General features: G+C 49.0%; 3 protein-coding genes across 3 annotated transcripts; 2 read left to right on the top strand and 1 right to left on the bottom strand.

Moving 5' to 3' along the window:
- Positions 1-6,207: 6,207 nt before the first annotated feature.
- On the bottom strand, positions 6,208-7,455 carry EI90DRAFT_3020585 (uncharacterized protein; the record flags this gene model as incomplete). Its single annotated transcript, XM_039057524.1, has 6 exons — positions 6,208-6,379; positions 6,431-6,451; positions 6,620-6,765; positions 6,817-6,945; positions 6,977-7,402; positions 7,441-7,455. 6 exons carry the CDS (start codon positions 7,453-7,455, stop codon positions 6,208-6,210), a joined length of 909 nt encoding a protein of 302 aa, XP_038910251.1.
- Positions 7,456-9,821: 2,366 nt separating this feature from the next.
- EI90DRAFT_2612711 (uncharacterized protein) lies at positions 9,822-10,604 on the top strand. Its single transcript, XM_039053332.1, has one exon. It carries the CDS (start codon positions 9,994-9,996, stop codon positions 10,441-10,443), a length of 450 nt encoding a protein of 149 aa, XP_038910250.1. The 5' UTR covers positions 9,822-9,993; the 3' UTR covers positions 10,444-10,604.
- A 973-nt stretch (positions 10,605-11,577) lies between these two features.
- EI90DRAFT_3001799 (cytochrome P450 monooxygenase pc-bph) lies at positions 11,578-15,167 on the top strand. The gene is made up of 15 exons (XM_039056339.1): positions 11,578-11,868; positions 11,943-12,111; positions 12,710-12,780; positions 12,922-12,935; positions 12,999-13,041; positions 13,120-13,152; positions 13,225-13,501; positions 13,581-13,782; positions 13,853-13,916; positions 13,975-14,141; positions 14,203-14,424; positions 14,515-14,658; positions 14,723-14,794; positions 14,852-14,951; positions 15,028-15,167. Exons 1-15 carry the CDS (start codon positions 11,731-11,733, stop codon positions 15,097-15,099), a joined length of 1,788 nt encoding a protein of 595 aa, XP_038910249.1. The 5' UTR covers positions 11,578-11,730; the 3' UTR covers positions 15,100-15,167.
- Positions 15,168-20,342: the final 5,175 nt, after the last annotated feature.

Raw genomic sequence — 20,342 nt, 5'->3', positions numbered from 1 at the left:
TAACCCGGCTTCGTCCGAGGGTGACGTGGCAACCCCACATGACCCATTCACACATGTATATAAACTAAGCCGAAGCAGGACCGAAGAAGTAACCTTCTTCTCATTTCCCGCTTCAGGCAAGTACCCTAGTTTAGTCTGGCTTCTCACCCTAATAACAATACATTTCCCGCTTCAGCCTAAGAAGCCACACAGGGACGTAAGCCCGAGTAAGGGCTATCCACTATACGGTCTCACCGCCCCGCCGCCGTCCGGGCCGCTAGCGCCGAGCGTTACGCCGCTACCTCTGCCTTCCTCGAGCCATCCTGTCAGGGACGCGTCCGGGGTGGAGGGGGCCCAGCTGTAGCGCCCGGTGGAGGGACCCTCTCGGGGGACGAAGCGGGCCTGCGTACTGATGGGCCCGATCTGGGACTGTAGTCCCTGGCCACTTAGACTGAAGTGGAAAACGTGAATTGTTATTAAAAGGAAGAACTACACTACTTACCTGAAGTGGAAAACGTGAGAAGAAGGTTACTTCTTCAGTTCCCACTTCAGGTACATTTATGTACATGCGGCTTGGGTCACATGACGGGTGCCACGTCATCTACGGAGAGGGCCGCAGCCATCCGGGTATCCCCGCAGGGGATCCCGAGGGCGTCCGCTGCAGGTGCACATGCTGGGCATAGCGGGAAGTCGTCCGGGGTGTCCGAGCCAGACGGGTCAACAGTACAATGATACAAGGGAAGGTGGTCCGTGTAAATAGAAAGAATAAACAGAAAGGGAGAGTGAAATAAAGGAGAAAGAGGAAAGAGGGAAGAGGGAGGAAGGATGGGTAGTGGGGAGCGGGTGAGCAGGTGAGCGGGTGAGGTGGGCCCAGGTGGGCCTGGGTGGAACCGGGTCAGGCGGGTGTGCCCTGACACATCCCTGACAAAATCCTTCTGAGTCGATTGTAAGTAGAAAGAAAGAATATGTAATGAAGAACAGGTCTGAGCGCAGGCAAGTCTTGTAGGAAGTTAATAAATTGATGAGTTAAGCATTGGTCAGTGCATGTCAGGGCACACACCCTGACTAGCCCGGACCCGGACCCACATCCGGACCCACATCCACCCGCTGCGCTTCCCGCATGCGTGCACACTCTGCGCGCTGCATGCTCCGGGCCCGGTCCCTATCCCTTCATGTGACTTCCAGGTATCCCCGGAAGTTTGCTTGATATTGTGGCCACTGTGGGAAGATGAGAAGTTAGCTTCCTTCTCATCTCACCCACAGTAGGCAAGTGTACCTTACCTACTGCTTTATCTATTCATCTCCTTACCCACAGTAGGTTGTGCCCTGGATAGGGCTGGTTACACCACAGGCTGTGGACCATTGGGGAGGGTCATGGGGACCCGGGAGTCGTCCCCTGACAGTGCAGGAATGCGAAAGCGGTCGCCGAAATGAAAAACAAAATGGAAAAATCAGTTGTTTATTCTGGATATTTAACCTGCAAACTGTAGGCTGCTCGTGAGAGTGCCAAGGGCAGGGGTTGAGATAAATACACAAAAATAAGGTGAGAAAATAAAGAAATAAGTCCGATTCAGGTGTCCTTAATCTCTCTGATAAGGCGTTGCCCAAATGCTGCTCCACTTTTGAGTTGTCGTGTTGGGTTGACCGTTTTTAGGTGTCAGTTTCAAAAATGGGATGGGTTCCGCCTTCTGTTGGAATATGGGATGGAGTAACCTCCCACCATCAGGCCATCAGCAAAAAATTGTTATGCTCCTGAGTGCTCCAGAGTATCGAGAGCACTGGGAGAATCAGGAGGAGATTGGCCGGTCCAGGAACAGCCCATTTCCTCCGGAGTTGGCTAGGTACTCCAGGGCACTCCCAGGAGGGCCTGGAGCATTGCTTTGTGCACAAACATATCCAGTAAATACAATTTAAATGCTTCAAAGTGTATAGGGGTGAGAAGTTTCTGGGAGCTCCTGGAGCATTTGAAAATGAAAAGGAAAAAAAGAGGGAAGATCCCCCATGAATACCTCCTACCACATGACTAACACAACAAGACACTGCTTAACATTTAGATCAAACACTATACTATATATCAAGGACACTGAGACTCACCAATACACAATCAAAATTTATGGCCTGATATATGATTAATCTGGCAACTTAATCACTTTCAGGCTGGCAGAATATGGGGGAGGGGGAAATGGGGGAGAATGAGGGGGGGAAATGAGGGGGAAATGAGGGGGAGAATGAGGGGAGAATGAGGGGGGGAATGAGGGGGGAATGAGGGGGGGGGATATAGAGGGAAATGAGGAAAATTTGAAAAATAGGGACTTCTAAAAAGTTGAAAAAAATAATCAGGGAAAAAATCAAAAAAATTCAGGAACTGTAGTGCCTTTGAAGTGCTTTCAGGATATATAATTATTTGCAAAATTGAGGAAGAAATGATGGAGAAAAATGGAAAATACTTTCGGAGACCCAAGAAATAATGAGAACTGAATTGATGGGAAAGTCTGAAAATTGAATAGGGAAGTGAGGGGAAGCCTTGTAGCATTGTTATTTTCTGCTGTTCTAATTTTTCCTGATTGTTCTTGGTCTCACTCCCAGCTGCTACTGGATACTCCTGGATACTCCTGGAAGCTCCTGGGAGGGTCCAGGAGCAGCTAATGGAAAATACTTTTGGAGACCCAAGAACTGAATTGATGGGAAAGTCTGAAAATTGAATAGGAAAGTGAGGGGAAGCCTTGTAGCATTGTTATTTTCTGCTGTTCTGATTTTTCCTGATTCTTCTTGGTCTCATTCCCAGCTGCTCCTCAATACTCCTGGAAGCTCCTGAAAGCTCCTGGGAGGGTCCAGGAGCAGCTGGGAGTGAGACCAAGAACAATCAGGAAAAATCAGAACAGCAGAAAATAACAATGCTTACAAGGCTTCCCCTCACTTTCCTATTCAATTTTCAGACTTTCCCATCAATTCAGTTCTCATTATTTCTCGGGTCTCCGAAAGTATTTTCCATTTTTCTCCATCATTTCTTCCTCAATTTTGCAAATAATTATATGTCCTGAAAGCACTTTAAAGGCACTATAGTTCCTGAATTTTTTTTTCAACTTTTTAGAGACCAAAAATTTTCCTCCCACTGCTCCTGGCACATTACATACTCCTCACCACTCCCAGCTGCTCCTGAACCCCCTCCCAGGAGAACACTATTGGCTCCAGGAGTGCCCAATCTGCTGTTTTGTCTCCCACATGCTCCAGCCACTCTTGATGCTCTGGAGCATAACAGACTTTTGCTGATGAGGGATGGAGTGACCTCCCTGGCATAACGGGCGAGTAGTGTATGGATGCATGCTAGAGGTCCTGGGTTCGATACCAGGCCTGTCCATTTTATGTCATTTGTCCAGTCACCTGGTTTACCTCAGTTGAATTCATGACATAAGTCTATAGCGCTAGCAGTGTTGAATTTCTTCACCTTCCAGCGGTGTCATATCTTGGGGTGTGTCTATTCTGTCCTTCTCTCTTTCTCGTATGCTCCACTCGCTGACAGAAATCCTGCTACCCTCTCTATTCCTTTCTCGTCCACCAGGCAGTCAGCAAGGATCAGTTTACCTTCATTGTCTGGGAGCAAGTTTCGGTGGTGTTCGTGCTTGGGACATTCGAGAAGTATGTGTTCTCGCGTTTCTACGGGTTCTCCGCATGTGCAACTGGGGTTCTCTTCTGGTAGGAAGCGTTTGTAGAATTGTCCGATGAATGCATGGCCGGTGCGAAGCTGTACTAGGCAGCTGAAGGATTTGCGGGAGTGGGACTTAAACCGCTTTGTTGGTCGCAGTTGCGGTTCTATGCGGTTACAGCTTCGGTATTCTGATGGCTTTTGTTGTATAGGGTCAGTGTTCCAGCGAGAGATCCATTCGTCCTTATATTGGCGTTTGTTTAGGTTTCTCATGAATGCCGCTGAGGTTCTGTACGGGTATTCGGACGGCAGGTTGGAGCCTTCTTTGGCTAGGGTGTCTGCCCGTTCGTTCCCTTTGATATCTTCGTGTCCTGGGACCCACTTTATAATTACGTCGCAGAGGGGGCGTTCTGAAAGAAGGAGGGAGATGTTGTTGCGGAATCGGAGTGATTGTTGGATGTCCAGTCCTGGGGACGTGGCCATTATGCGCTGGAGATGATGATAAATCTATCTTAATACCCCGCGGCCTCGTGATGTCGTGGCAGTGCGGCTGTCCCGTCGATACACCGTAGCGTACATAAAGGGGACTTTCTATACATGATGTGTGGGTAGTCTGGTTGGTATCGTCTGGTGTCAGTGATCCTCGGGTTATGTGGTGTCGGTGGGTATTGTCGAGGTGTTGATAAAAGAAATAGAAAATAAGGAAATAATTTATTGTGTTCGTCTCGCCCGTCTCTTCCTCTCCTCCGCCGTTGCTTCGTTCTGTGCTTTCGTGGTCTCTCGTCTACCCGGCTGTCCGGGTTCCTGGGGTCGTGTTCCTCTTCGCGTGGCGGCCGTTGGTCTGGTGTTTGTCACCTGTTTTGGACTTTTTGATGAAGGACGCAAGTCTTTCAATGCCTTTCACTTTTCCTACGAGGGTGTGGAACCTGGTCTGGTTGCCGCGTCCAAGTAGGTGTCTGTGTCTGTACACTCGGGGGCATTCCGCTAAAATGTGGGTCCTCGTCTGTGTGGGTTTGCCGCATTGGCACCCTTTGCTCTCCGTTGTTATGCCGAATCGGTGGTAGTATTCGCCGATGTGGGCGTGTCCTGTGCGGAATTGTAGGACTCGGCTGAATGTCTTTCTGTCGAGGTTGCTGAAACGTTTGGTGGGTTTTAGCTTTGGTGCGAGTTGGTTTGCTTCGTAGAAGCCCGATCTCGGGGAATTCGGGGTGTTTACCCAGCGGTGTGTCCAGGCTTCAGCCATCTCTCTCTATTATGCGCTGGAGTGCTCCAGTGTTATCGGAGAAGATTGAGAGGGTGAGTTTGTCTCCTTTTTGGTAGTGCTCGTCGAGCCAGATCTTGAGGTTAGCTGATCCTTGCGCTAGTCCCTCCATTTCCGCATCATACACCTCTGCTCTAGGTCCTGTTCCCCCCTTCCCACGGAAAAATCGGTTCAAGTAAAATTTCTGCCTCGCACGCTAGCTGCCGGGTGTCCTGAATTGAATCAAAGCTCAACAAATCAAGTGTTCACCCGAATTGCACACGTTCATTCTCGCATGGTGAACACGACAAGGAGAGCACTCACTCGTACAGAGCGGTACGGGTGGTTCGGTTAGGGAATAGACAAGATTGTTCCTACGTGAACCGGTCACGGGAGTTCGGGCAGTGTCGGGGTATATCCGTCTCCTACCGGTAGAAGCGCCTGGCCAGGATAATGCTCTGGAACCATTGGCCTCACACACGGGAGTGGGGGGTACCGTTTCGGTGAGATCACGGAATTGGGGATGCACCTCAACAAGCTTTCGCTTCCTCCGGGATGTCACCCCCGAGGTGAGGAGACGAAACAACAGCTACAGCAATCCATATGGCTGTCGTTAGCAGGAAAACCAACATGCTGTAGTCCTCCAACGCTCGAGATGAAGGCAAATGGAAGTAAGCGAGTGTGGAAGGAACTTCCATTTAGAGTACTGGGTCGCCAAATTCATCTCTCTCTCACCTGGTTTCCAGGTCCCATTCCTCTCGCAGCACAGGACTTTGCCTTGTCCATCCTTTCAGATGATCGGAAATTGAGTCGGTGTCTCTATGCGAAATCGCCATACTCCAGCTGATGGTTGGGACGACATCCTGGTTCTAGAGACTTTCTCAGACCTGGTGGCGGTAAGTAATCTCGTGTCTCAGAATAGAAGGATTACCTTGCGAGGTGTGCACGATGTTTATGCTCGTAATCGGGGAATATGCGTCAGCGTTCAGAGTCGGAACATGATTTGAGTCGCTCTTGCTGAACTGACTAGCACCCCTATGCTAATAGCGGGCACCACGACGATTCATTCGCTGCGCATGATCCAGGGCTCCGCGGGCCTTTCGATTTTTAGGACAAGCCGGGTGGGTTCGATGTCCATCAGTCTGTTATGTGACCTGAAGGTCAATGTCTCCGTTGTTCAACGGAATGGAGGGGCAGAGTGTCTCTCCATTCCGGTGAAAACAAAGACTAGACCTTCATCAACCACCATATTGGCCTGATGTCTATTGAAAAATTTCAGGCGGTCAGAAATCGCCGCATCATTCCTTGAGAGCATCAGTGGCGTTTACATTCGCAGACTACGGTGTCAGGCAGCCTTCACCCCAATGTTCGATCGCGTGGCAGTAACGGGTCGAAGGGGTGGCTTCGTTCGACTAGGTGGTGCAGCCCATCGGTAGACGGGTCCAAGTCTAATATTCGACACGTGAAGACGCATGTACGAAAGGGGGGTGTTCTCTGCAGCAAATGTGTCCCTAAAACTGTCAACTTCATGTGGCAGACGCAGGGAAAAGGTTAATGATGAGACTTACGTCGGCGTTCCACCACCCATCCTGTAATGAATAGAAGCTGTTCGTGGACGCTAACATTAAGCGTATAACGGGGGGTAACTCTATCAGTTATGGATTCAACGTATATAAGCCGAGAAACCATCTCGCCACCTAGGGGACTGGAAGCGCTTGTCACAAGATTTCAAAGCTCTCCCCAAGCTAGACGTATACTTCTGCAATTGCTTAGTGCGGCTTGCCATTGGCGTGTTTTGTCTGTGCTTTGTGACGTCTGGTGCAGTTGCACCTTGTGCTTGTGCTTGCCGGAGTGTGGGTCCAATTTCCATCCATTCATCGCAGGGCAGCCGGTGGGAACGAATCTTCCACATTGATCAACACCAGCTAATACTAAGGTAATCTTTGTTACAGACCTCCGTTTTTTGCGTGGCATTCCTGATGAGATGGGCTTGGTTTCCTAATTTTTCCGCGACGTTCAAACCCCAGATCGTGAGCTCATCTGGCCCGTCCTCTCCCAATCGCTCAGCTTCGTATGAGCATTTCTACACGCTCAAGCTGAAGGGTCCATGTCACATTTGTGGAAGCGTCGACGTTGACTGGAATTTCCTTTGCCACGAAGTGGCGTCGGCGACACCGTGCATCGTTACACTCTTCAGCGAAGGTCCTGGTGTATTCAGGCGTGCGGCAAACTTTGTACCCCAGTGCAGCAACGGTTTTGGGGCATGGCCTTGTCAGGGGTGCGCAAATTCTTCTATATAGAGTGAATTCGGATAATAATCTATGAATAACCAATCTGGCTAATATGCTGATGCATTGCCTTGATGACTGGATCCTTCCTAGCCATCTTCCTAGCCAAAGAGTGAATATGTCTTCCCAACGGGCCTTCTCTCCCCCTCCTGGCATCGTCTTGTATCGTCCCCTAATCTCCTGCTCACGGATATTGTAGCGGGACGTTTTGGGAGCCGTTTCGCGGTTGAACAATGCTAAACGGTACACTGGCTGACGAGAAATTTCGAAATTTGTGAAATATTAACTACGTATTCCGGGATCATATCGCTGGTTGGAATTTCGACGAAGCAAGTGGCTTGATTTGGAAGGTTTTATTCATTCTTGCAGCAGTCCGGAGCGTGATCATCACAAGGAGAGGATTGAATAGATCTGAGAGGCATAAAAGCGTGGTCTGAGCATTAGTTCCCCCCACCAGTTCCTTCTTCTCCCCCCTCGCTTTCGGGCCCCCCAGTCGCTACTCGCCTTTGCCGTCCCCGGACTGTCCCCCGAAGCCCGGTCCGCAGTCACCCCGAACCTCTCCCGCCCCATGGATCAAGGCCCTCGATGTCCCACTTGTTGTCCACGTTAACCGATCTTTTACCCCTTCACTTGACACCCTTAGCGCGTCACTCATGCTGCCATTCGAACCATCCGCCATCCTTAAAGTACAGGTCCCCTGCCGATTACGCAACAACTCTGATGTTTCGGATAATCTCTAGGCTGCCGATCTTCGCTCACTACACTTTGGCACCTTGGCCTTCTCATCGACCTGTGACCCACGCGCCTTGTGGATTGAAGCGAACAACAACCAACTGAGTCGAGCGCAAGGACGCATGGAACCCTTTCAATCCGATGGATGCGCAATCGCAGAGCACGGCTCGCTCTCGCTCCAAGTTCTGACACATCTGCTAGTTCGTTTTTCCCTGCGCCCTTGCTCCCGGAACTCTAGTCGTCGCGTGACTTCACCATCCTTGGACCACCAATGCCTCGTTGGTAGCCACTCCAAACCTTTTGCGACGTCAACCCTACCGGATCCTGAAGCTGTGGGTTATATCTAGGCTGTCGATTTTCCACTTATTAGAGATGCCCCCTTCGTCTATCCAATCGACCTATGATCACAGCTCTCAACATGGCCGTGTCTGCTTTGGCGAACTGCTCAGGGATCAGTCTTACTGATTATCGGGTCTACACATCCTGCTTTCCCCCTATGACTGTTCGGGCTGCCCATGGACTTCGACGACCCGTTGTATACCTTATGGATTTGACGCGCCTTGCAGGTTCCATCGACAGAGGGGAGTGGGCAACAAAGCGGAGGAAAATTGAGTACGGGAACCCATGCACACCCTTTCTATCCACAATGGACGCACAGTGGGGAAGAACGACCCGCCTTCCTTTCTGCTCCAACATGTTTCTATCACCTCGTCTCGACGTATGCTCTCGCCCCGGGTCGTTTCCCTCGAAGCTCTCAGCCTTTTGGTCAATCCACTTCGGAGTACCCCGTCGCCAGGCTTCTTTCTCTGTATTTCGTCTTGGATCTTTCCCTTCTTGTGTAGCTCATCGATCAGCGTTATACTCTATTCCTGGGCCATACTTCCAACAAAAGTGGCGAACACATCACTTCCGTCATACGGATAGTACGTATCATGATTTAATTTTCGCTAGCAAGCAATATTCGTTCACGCAGCAGTATGTCCCATTTATTTCGAGAGAGTGGGAGAGTGGGAGAGGGACACTTTGGCGGGACGCCCTCGTGGCGTCGGTATGGACGTGTTCCCACAGGCGCTTGCGCCTGTTGTCCATGCCCCTTTCCTGTCAGGGTGGAACTTTGCTGCCAGCCAGTTGGCCCGCACGGTGTCCACCCAACAGGTTTGGCCGTAAGTATTATTTCCCCTCTCACATTGAGACCCATGCTGACATCCTTACATGTCCAGGAACATCTTATGTCGCCCCCATTGTTGGGCAAGGAGCAAATTTAATGGTAAGCCGATCGGGTCCACTCGTGTATTTTTCGCCCCTAACATTGAATTATGCCACTGGCGGGAGCTTCCCTCGATTTTATAGCCCAGCTCTCCCATATGGTGCGCTAGAGATATGTTGACTGTAAGTACAGCTCCTTTCTTATACCTGGATTCGTGCTGGGATCCGTTCCGCTCTGTTTCACCTGTTCTGGAAAACGTGTATTTATCCAGGTAGTTGTGTGCAATATCTGAACTGTTTACGAGAGACTAAGCCGCGTACCTATTCAGCTCTACGTTACTTTGGTCTATCTTCAATGCGCTGAAACTTCGAAGCTACTATGGGCCGAGCCGCTGCGCGGGGCATGCATGCAAGCAACGCCGCGTCAGGCGAGCTAGCCCCCCTCCCCACCGCCACTTCGAAGGTAGTGGCTTCGTTTCTGAATGTCAAGTGTTCAAACTTGACACCCGTTCGGCGCCTGTGGTCTGGCTCATCCTCTATCACGTTAATCATTGGGCCTAGTTCGCGTGGTGGTCCGACATTTCGGGATCTGTATTACGCAATTAAATCTGCTATCGTCGGTGCCCACTCCGTCAGCATAATATGACCCCCCACACGCATCAGACATCAGGTCATCCGGCGTACTGATGATCATAACCGGGTCGGAGAACATTTGTGTTTGTGTACGGGGGTTTGATCACCTCAAGTCCAACTCTTCAATTGTGAAGACCGAGATCACAAAGCTAGGGGTGGCTCTCGGGTTTGCGAGCGTCACGAAGGGTTTAACGCTCCCATGCATATGTGGCACGTCTGGCTTCTTCATCCTCGAAGTTCAGGGGCGGAAATTATGATCAGAGTGAAGAGAAATGATTGAACGGCAACGAGAGTGGCCGAAAGAAGCAAACGACCATGTAAAGCGTGTGAACATAAGCGATTTGTGTACATCTGCCTCTCTTCCGAGATTCCCGCCTAACGATAATATTTATGTAGTTCTTGTGCATGGGTCACGATGGTCTGCTTATTTTATTAATCGCAACGGCCTAGAGGGGGGGGGGAACCAACCCCTGATGTATGATCCAGTAAGCTGGGAGGCACGGCAGATGACGAGGCAAGTTGAAGTGAAAGGAGGGAAGATTGATTTTTTTGATTTACCTGTTATATTGGATAATGAAGGCACGGCGAACAGCCTTGGAACGCAGCAGCGTCCGAATTTTGGTGGCCATCGACGCGGAAAGAAAGCGTTTGATGCCGCGTGGGCGATGGGGTCATGTAAGCGGGGGCGATCAATCCGGATTATTTCACATGAGCTTAGCTAGAGGAGGGGAAGGTCCATCAACTCTGTGTAGGATATACATAAGGCCTGCAGAGATGAATGCAGGAGCTGATGACCTGCTTACGGAGAAACATTGGCGGCAGGGCTAATGAGTTTAGGCGGTACCCTTCGTGTCGGCTGATGGTGTGATGACCTTTCACCTTGTAAGATCGATTATTCATTAATTAACCAGAGGACGGTGACCTATCTAGGTCAGCCAAAAAGAAAGCCGGTCACGCCAAATGAAATCCGCGGTGATTACTACACGTCCGGCGGGGGATTCATGGAAAGATCATGAAGAGCTTATGTAATGCAGAATCGACGTTATGTATCATCCAACAAGCTTGTTGTATTCTGATCAGCCTGACCGGTGGAGTCGGTGTCACCCCACAGCCGAGGGGTCAAGGAGAGCTGATCTTCGGTGGTCTCGTAAGCCGAAGTGTTCGGACATCTATATGAAGCTTCGCGGAGGGTATGATATGGGGAATCCATGATTTGCGCATGCAGAAGACGATCTTCCTTTGCTGATCACGGGCGAAGTGCCCTTACCCAACAGGAATGGATGCCACGGTTTGAATGCAAGGTTCTTCCGACCGTTCAAACTTAGCGGTTCCATTCGGAAGCGAGCCCACGCCATAAGGCCTCACGAGATGCGAAAATAGATGGGAAACTGACACAAGCGTCCGATGGAGCATAGCGGCAAAGGCGGTTTGTGTAAAAAGTCGTATGTAGTCAGGGCAAGGCACAAACCGAAACCTCTTGAGCTGAAATAAGTAAGTCCATTTTCAGTCAACTGAATTGGTAAGGTATATTGATAAATTCGGTCAAGTATTACATAACCAATTTAGATAGAGCGATCTCGTGATGGCGGAACGATCTGCTGCTGAATTCAAAACAGAGACAATAGAGACATTAATATTATATCGGCCCCTCGTGTGAATTGGACTCATGATGCTGCCCGTGCAGGTTAAAAGGAAGCTAGACGGTCAACTGGCAACGCCTCTGGACATCTTGTAGCACTCATCTCTCCCACCTCACGCCAGCTGGTTCTTACGAAAACTTTCTTCACACCCGAGTTGTGAGATCGCCGAGAGTCGCAGAATAATAGTACCATTGTGTTCCTAACATACAAGAGTCTGGGAATCATCCTCGCCCGTGTCCTCTCTTACAATACTTGCTCTGATCTGCCTTCAACTCACCACCGACGTCGCGCCTTGAGCACTTTTTTGTGCCCGTTGTTAAACACTTGCAAAACACACAAGTTCACGCCTGTGACTGTGATACAATTTTCATGCAGAAAGGGAACATAGTAGGAATTGCCCTCGGCTCGGCACTTATCACTGCCCTCCGACCATCTGGGCTCCTCGCGCTCATCCTCACCATCCTACACTCTCCTCTATACATCCTCCTATCTACCCTCTTCGGAATCGTGCGTCTTCTGCACTTTGCTTATCCCACGCACCTACTCACTAACATTATTTCTTGGTCCTGTTTTGTCTGTAGATCGCTTTTCACGTCATCGAGTATCTGAACGATCCATACGGCTATAACACTTCAAGTCCAACTCCCATTCCTGGACCATGGATCGCAAAATTAAGCGACATCTGGCTTTCTCGCAAAGCTGCACTGGGAGATCGTTCGGGCCGAATCCACAAGTTACACCAGAAGTACGGTGCGTTTTTTTCTTTTTCAAATTTCCGTCAACACAGGTTATGCATTTTACTGATGATTTGCGTGCAACTTTTTTTTCTTCCTCTATTTCACACGACCGACCGCGTCTCGTGAAAATGCAAACGCAATACACCCTTTTCCACATATCGTACCAACATTTTCATCTCGCCCTTCCTTTCATTTCCCGGACATTAACAACTTTTCCCATACTCCGTCGCATTCGTTGTTTGGGCGATTCACGGACTCGTGGATTCCTACACGTTCGACCTCTTGCCATTCTACTTGCTGTTGCCTCCGCCTGCGACGCGGATTTGGTTCCCCTTCGATTTTGAACCTAACGACCATCTCTGGTCCAATCGCCATTTTGGGGATTCAAACCGCTTTGGACAACCCAATCCTCCCATCCAAAACCTTTTGCTTCGCGCGTTGGACGGAAATGAAATATTCGTGTAATGGTTATCGATGTACCCCACACCCCACGCCCCACGCCCCGCCCTCTGTCCCCAATGATCACGCATTGAATTGCCGCGGGGGGTTGGGCCCTTTCATTATGTCTTCATGTCTCTATGCGTCCCCGGGGTTTTTCCAAATTCATATAGGCAAAGTGGTTCGTATTGCTCCGAACCACATATCCATTGCGGACCCGGAGGCACTTCAGATCGTTTATGCGGTGAGTAGATGATGCTCTGTATTTCCCCCCCTCTTTCGCACTTTCTCGCTACGCCATTACTAGTCATCAGTTTTGGCGGTGGTAGTTGGAGAATGAGTACTGATTTTTTCCTTTCCTTTCTTTCTTTTTCACAACTGTTAGCATGGTAATGGAAGGTTAGTATTTTTTTTTTCGGTTTTCAAGATGATGCACTGCTAATCCCCTGTTTTTCAATATAGTTTGAAATCCGACTTTTACGATGCATTCGTTTCATTGCACCGAGTACGTGTTTCTCTCCACTCTCCCTCGATTTTTTTCGATAGTTCGACCTCATTGCTGATGAATTTGCATCATTTATAGGGACTTTTCAACACGCGTGATCGTGCGGAGCACGTACGTGATCCTTTTCTATCCTTCCCATCCATTTTTATTCGTAACTCTAACAATCTCCCTCTACCTGAACAGACTCGCAAACGCAAAATAGTCTCAAGTATCTTCTCGCAGAAGAACGTCCTCGAATTCGAACCCTACATTCAAAACTTGATTGCGCTGATGATGGTGAAGTGGGATTCGATGACGGGCGAAGCGGAGGCGTGCAAGGATCATGAGCAGGTTAAGCAGGAGTTCGATTTGAACCAGGGTGGGATCGGCAATGGGAAGAGTGGTGAGGGGAAGAAGGTTGTGCCCCTTAAAGAAGGAACGTATGCCGAAGGTGGACGAGTTTGGTTTGATGCTCTCAAATGTGAGCCTTCCCCTCTTCTCACGAGCATGAGGATTGTGAATTGGTCATTTGCTGATGAAATTTATGGCGCAATATATAGGGTTCAACTACCTCGCATTCGATATCATTGGCGATCTCGCTTTCGGTTCGCCCTTTGGAATGCTTCAAGCCGAGAAGGACGAAGCGGCTGTGTTGATGCCTGGTGATACGCCCGACAAGACGGTTTACCTACCTGCGATCCAGATTTTGAACGATAGGGGGAATTATAGTGCTAGTTTGGGGGTTATCCCTCCAGTCTTCAGGTGAGTGGGAGGGCGTGTTAAGAAGTAGTTCGAATTGGTTCATTGATTGGCTTTTTTGGGGGGGGCGTAGGCCGATTGTGAAGCAATTCCCGTGGTTCAAGCGCGGAACTCAAGCGGTGAAGAGTCTTGCTGGTGTGAGTTTACTCCCCCCATGGACTCTATAACTCGAACTCATTTCCAAAATTTCGTCAGATTGCTGTGGCAGCCGTAGGGAAACGTCTTTCGGAACCAAGTGACAGGAACGATCTTCTTTCCAAGCTCCAGAAGGGGAAAGATGTTAATGGGAATCCTATGGGCCGCGCGGAGCTTACGGCTGAAGCTCAGACTCAGCTCATTGCGGGGAGCGATACCACCTCTAAGTATGTCTTTTCGACTTCATCGCTCGGAAGCTCCTTCTCACTTTCACCGATAATAATTCAGTTCATCATGCGCTATAACGTACTTCCTTGCCACTCATCCTGAGGCTCAGAAGAAGTTGCAGGCGGAATTGGATGAAGCGCTCGGACACCCTATTTGTCCTAATGTGGGTCTGGAGGCAACGGTCTCTGAGCTCAAGTCGGACGTTGCGCCGTACGATGCTATCAAGGCGCTGCCTTACTTGCAGGCATGTATCCAAGAAGGGCTAAGAATGCACTCGACAAGGTATGTGGTTTTATTTTTTTTCGGTCTCTCGTGGCGGAGTGGATGATGCGACTGATTGGCATTATTATTGTTATTATTGTTGCATGGCAGTGGGATCGGATTGCCGAGGATCGTTCCGGCTGGTGGGTTAACGGTTATGGGGAGGTTTTACAAGGAGGGTAGTATCCTTAGTGTTCCGAGTTACTCGATTCATCGTGATAGGGATGTTTGGGGCGAGGATGTTGATGAGTATAGGTGAGTTTTGTGAATCAGCTCTCAGGTATTGTTCTGGCTTATCGATATATATTCCACTTTACAGACCCGAGAGGTGGTTCGAAGGAGATGAGGAGAAGATGCAGAAAACATTCAACCCGTTCTCGTGGGGACCACGGTATGTTCTGTTCTTTCTTTCACCGGTGTATGGGGCTTCAGCTGATGTGACCAACAGGGCGTGTGTCGGCAAGAATCTAGCGATGATGGAACTTTTGATGATCATTGCCTCGGTGTTCCGGAGATATGAGTTTGTCCCAGTTGAGGAGGACCAGAAGGTGAGTCATAGTCGCGCTTCTCGTACACGCCATGGAACAATGGGAAATCTGATGACATGCGTGTACTTTTGCGTAGATGGAAACCCTTGAGGGTTTTTTAAGGAAACCTCTTGAATGCGTGCTTGGAGTGAAGAGACGCGATATTTGAATCTATTTCATTGTGCAACTGCCATATCTACGGGTTGATCTGATATGGTGATGGTTACTGTATTTTAGCTGGCTGCTTGGCGAATCCACCTGCATGTGGAGGGCCGTATTTGTACCATTAATGCAATTCTTTTCTCTTCTAATTGAGCAAGTCGTTCACTTGGCCTATGCACGCGTTATCGTTCCCCGCTGTCCATCTTTCAACCCTGATTCTAAGTGCATGTTATGTTGTCGGACAGTGGTCTAGATAAGATGAAACGAATGTCTAGTACCACCATTCTGTTGGACCACTGTGGGAAGTAAAGCCCCGTAAAAAACCATTTTTTGTCTAGTTTTTCACCATTTTCGTGGTATTTTTATCATGGTAAATTACAATGTACGTTAAATACAAGACCCAATCCGTAAATTACCACTCAATTCATGGTATTCGAGCTGCGACATATTATACAGAGTTCAGGTGTGCGGATGATGGGAAGTGGCAATGTTCGAGTAGTCATCATTGTCAACGCTAAAAATTGGCCTCGCGAGTTCGCAACTGCGATCAATGCGGCCCAACTAGGGGTGCCACGGTTCGGTTCGGTTCTGGGGCCATTTTTTGAGAACCAGAACCAGAACCGGTTCACATTTTGACAATAGTGTCGAACCAGAACCGAACCAGTATCTGAACCAAACCGAACCGCATTCCGGTTCGGTCCCGGTTCAGTTCGGTTCAGAACGGTTCAAACAGGCCTGTACCACCAACCAAGTAATGCGATTTTTGGTCCATATCGAACTCGCTTTCAGGCCCCCATAGATTCATCTAAAATTTGCCAGATTTGCGCCACTGGTGTCCAAGACTCCAAATATGTGTAGCCAATTTTCCTTTTCAATTTTTTTCAGCCATCCCCAAACGCATCCAACACAAAGACTTTAATTTCTGAAGCCATGAACAAAATACTTGATGAATGTATGCGCAATATCTGTTTATTCAACATCATGGCTGAGGCTACAATCCTTCGATGGTTCTGTGGTTCAGTTCAGTTTGAACCGGTTTGCGATACCCTCCCAACTTAAAGAACCAGAACTGAACCGGATTGGAATCAGATCAGAACCAAACCATGGTTTGGTTCCAGTATGGTTTGGTTCACAATTCGGTCCCGGTTTGTATAGAAAACCATAGGATGAGGCCGCAATAGGGCCGGGGTCGGACCAGATGAGAGTAGACCACTAAATAGAATTGTCGGCACAAATATATGTAAATACATGTTTTGAGGTTGAGCTCTAACAGTTCGAACCGGTTCTCTGAGAACTGCAGCACCCCTAGGCCCAACAATGAGAATTTGTGTGTAAGGTCGGTTGGGGTTCTGACCTGGGTGACTCCTCAGTCCTCTGGCTGTCGAGATCTAGGCTGTATTGAGCTTATGATTCGACAAGCAGGTGAGGGTAAAGAGTGAAGAACCCTTTACCTGAGCCCAAGCCATACATATGTAAATACAGTTGTTTTACATTGTATACAACAAGAATAAAGAGGAATAAACAAAGAATAAAGCACCACACATCCATTCCCTACATCATGCCACAAAGAAAGAGGCCACAGACTGATGAGACTTGTCAGAGACCAGGTTGAGATGAGGGAGTGTCTCCATGATGGAGGGCTTCGGCCTCAGCGACTTGTGCCAGGAGCGCTGTGCCAAGTAACATGTCCATGCCCTAACTTACTAAACTGGCAACCAGAACTGAAGGGGGGTAAACTCTAGTTGATTTTATTACTGAGGTGTAACCTATGTACAAGTTGAGTATATATATGGTTACAACGAGAGCAGGCCTGCAAATGGCGGAGCTGAGTGGAGTGGAGCTAACAGGGTTAGACATTAGCTGATTGAATATTAACGACGAGTCAGGTTATGGGGTTAACGGAATGGCAGGCGATAACCCAGAAACGGAAAGGTGGGATAGGCCCAAAGGTGGGCTTGCAGGGCAAGCAAGTGTATTGCCCAGTGGAGGCAGGAGTGCACTAGCAGATGTCGGAGCTGTCTGGAAGCCTTCGGGGCTCCGTACTTAGGGAGGCATAGGTAATAAATTGAAAGGAGGGGGTGGTGTCAGGGCACACACCCTGACTAGCCCGGACCCGGACCCGCGTCCGGACCCGCTTCCACCTGCTGCACTTCCTGCATGTGTGCACGCTCCGCGCGCCACATGCTCCGGGCCTGGTTCCTACTCCTTCATGTGACTTCCGGGTATCCCCGGAAGTTTTCCTGATATGGTGGCCACTGTGGGAAGATGAGAAGTTAGCTTCCTTCTCATCTTCTTACCCACAGTAGGCAAGTTGTATCTTACTTGCCTTTATCTATTACATCTTCTTACCCACAGCAGGTTGTGCCCTGGATAGGGCTGGTTACACCTCAGGGCTGTGGACCATAGGGGAGGGTCATGGGGACCCGGGAGTCGTCCCCTGACAGGTGGTGACCATCGAGAGGTACCGAGGTGATTATGGAATACAGGAGCTCCAAGGTTAGTGAAGAAGGAGCGGAGGTAGACCGGAGGGATCGGAGGGAGTGGAAGTCGATGGCCGGGGATGGATATGACAAGACTGATGTGAGTGTGATAATTTGAGTGGTGTTGGAGAGCTTGGTGAAAGAGGTTGGTGTCTGCTTTGGATAACTGATATCTAGGCCTATAGAGGGTGGTTCTCAGCATGTTCAAAGTGGAGGATGTTGCCCTTGATTCAAATTGAAGTCACATGTCTGTTGCTATCCACTTCTGTAGCTGTGTGCATCCTAGAAATTGCAGAATCTGAGTTGGAGTAATAATACGAAATAAAGAGGAATTTTAGTGCAAAAAACCCAATGGAAAATGGTTGAGAACTGATGGAGAAAGAGAAATGTGTGATTCTCAGTTCACTCAACACTGCACAGGAGTGGCATGCATGGGAAATGACATGCAAGGTCAAAGCTCAGTGCCTCTCAGCATGTCAAGACATTGTCCCTTGGATAGGTCTGATCGCTATCCAGGCAACACTGTTGGGCAGAGCTCAGTGTTCCAGGTCATCTGACGGTGGGTTGGAGACAGACCGGAGGTGGGGTGGAGCTCCGAGGGTGATGGGGTGTTGAAGGGACTCGGCTTCAGCGACTCGGAATGGAGCACTGCACCTGGTACGTTCTCATTGTCCCCAATTTGTTGGGGGAGCTGGTGATGGAGGAACCAAGGCTGCCAGCAGAAGGGGGCCAGAAGCCCCCCCCTCACTACTTAACGATGGAGGCGTTTAGTGAGGGTCAATTGTTTGTCACATGATTCATGTGGGTTTTATACCAAGGCGTCTCTAGATGCGCCTGTTACTCAGTTCTTAACGGAATAACCGCTTGCTCTAGTAGATAGCTCAGTCTCAAGCAATATGCGCGAGAACTATTATATTACCTAGTAGTAAAGCTATAAGGTAATATACAATGAGTTATAAGATATAAGAAAGAAAGAAAGATAACTAACCTCAGTCTCACTATATGCGCGAGAACTGAGGAAAAGGGAAACTAATTCAAAAGATTGAATATAGTTTGTGGACTTTGCGGATAAGTCCGAAGTGACCAAAATAAGTAAGAAGAAAAGGTGTTGTGACCAAGTAGTCACGCTACCGCGGGAATGTGGCTGTCCGGGCGAGTTCCTCGCTCGGGTGTGGGAATGTGGCTGTATGAAAACTCGTCCGGCCTCCCATAGCACACGGTTCCTCCAACAGTTCTTAGTTCTAGGGTGGAGCAGCAGACGAGTGGGATGCGATAGATGTCCTGGAGGAGGGTTTGGAGGGTCTCAAGACTGTTTTTATCATAACTGGGGGGAGCTATTTACTAGAGGGTATGCACATACATATAGCGGAAACAATTGGATCTGAATGTAAACAAAGGTTACCAAGGGGAAGGGGAAGTAAATAGGAAAAGGCTCCACAGGACAAATAGGAATAGGTGAAAAGCCTGAATTATGTCTGAGGTTTGTGGAGTGAGAGAATTAAAGGCCAACTGAACAGCAAGGTCTGGAACCATCTAAGAATAAGCAGGGGACTACAGAGAAAGACATCTGGAAAGGTCCAGAGCCTGGAAGTTGTAGTCTGGAAGATTGGGGTTGTAGGAAATATCAAATGGTAAAACAATAAAGATTATTGAGCCCGGAGGTAAGGTAGGAATAGGAAGGTACTGGAGGTAAGGAGTTACCGGAAGTGAGGAGGTACCGGAGGCGAGGAGGTACTGGAGGTACTGGAGGTGTGGAGACCGGAAGTAGGAAGGAGGGTGGATAGGCAAGTTGAGGTTTATCCACAACAAGCAGGTCCATCTCCTTTGAACAAGGGGTCTGAGGAGGTGGAGGTATGGTAGTGGAGGTCCGGAGGTGATGTGGACGTAGATGGGAGGCAGAGCAGGAGAGAGTTGAAGGAGGAGGTAGTCCTAGGGCCGTTGGCATCGACTGGAGGCAGCAGAGAGAGAGAATGGAAAGGCTGGGGGGGGGGGGTCGTTGGAGTCGTAAAGGGATAGGGCAGAGGGAGGCAGAAGATCTGGGATATGACACAGCACACCAGACTGTAAGTGTTACAATGGTGTTAAGCGGTAACTGGAAGTTGCTGCTTAGCCACGTGACTCTAAGCACACCATTGTTACATCAGACTCAGGGTTCAGGGCTATTGCCCTGACATTCTCCCTCTTTGCATTGCATATGGCAATGCATACATGGTTTTAAGAGGAAGGAAATGAATTCAAGGTAAGAATATTTTTCCAAAGAAAGTTTGTTATTGCCACTTTAAAGTGGGCGATGTGTACATCTAGGAAGAGGATGGGAAATAAGAAGAGAAAAAAAAATGAAGGGGTGTGGGGCCATTACTTTAAAGTAAATGGCTGTCAGGGGACGGACCCTGGGTCCCCATGACCCCTCTCTATGGCCCACAGTCTAACCTGTAAACACAGTCCATCTCAGGGCATAACTACTGTGGGTAAGAAAGTGATATAAAAGAAGGGGCAAGTGTCACAACTGACAAATCCTGGGGCTCCATGTGAGGCCCCAGCTCATGTCTATATTCTGCCCACGACATCAATTGATGTTGTGTTGTCTGATAACTATGTCGCGATGCTAATGTAGCATCATGGAAGCTTGGCTATTTATTTGTGCCAAGAATGTATTCAAATGTATATAAACCCTTGGGGTAGCTGTAAAAGGCAGACCAGCCTTTACTTCTACCCTGTCAATATACAGCAACTAAAAGCATATACCTAGATGGACCAACTGAGGCCTAAG

This window comes from Cantharellus anzutake (genome assembly GCF_015039405.1).
Source record: "Cantharellus anzutake strain C23 chromosome Unknown EI90scaffold_84, whole genome shotgun sequence".
NCBI classification, from domain to species: domain Eukaryota; kingdom Fungi; phylum Basidiomycota; class Agaricomycetes; order Cantharellales; family Hydnaceae; genus Cantharellus; species Cantharellus anzutake.
This window is presented reverse-complemented; position numbering and strand designations above follow the sequence as displayed.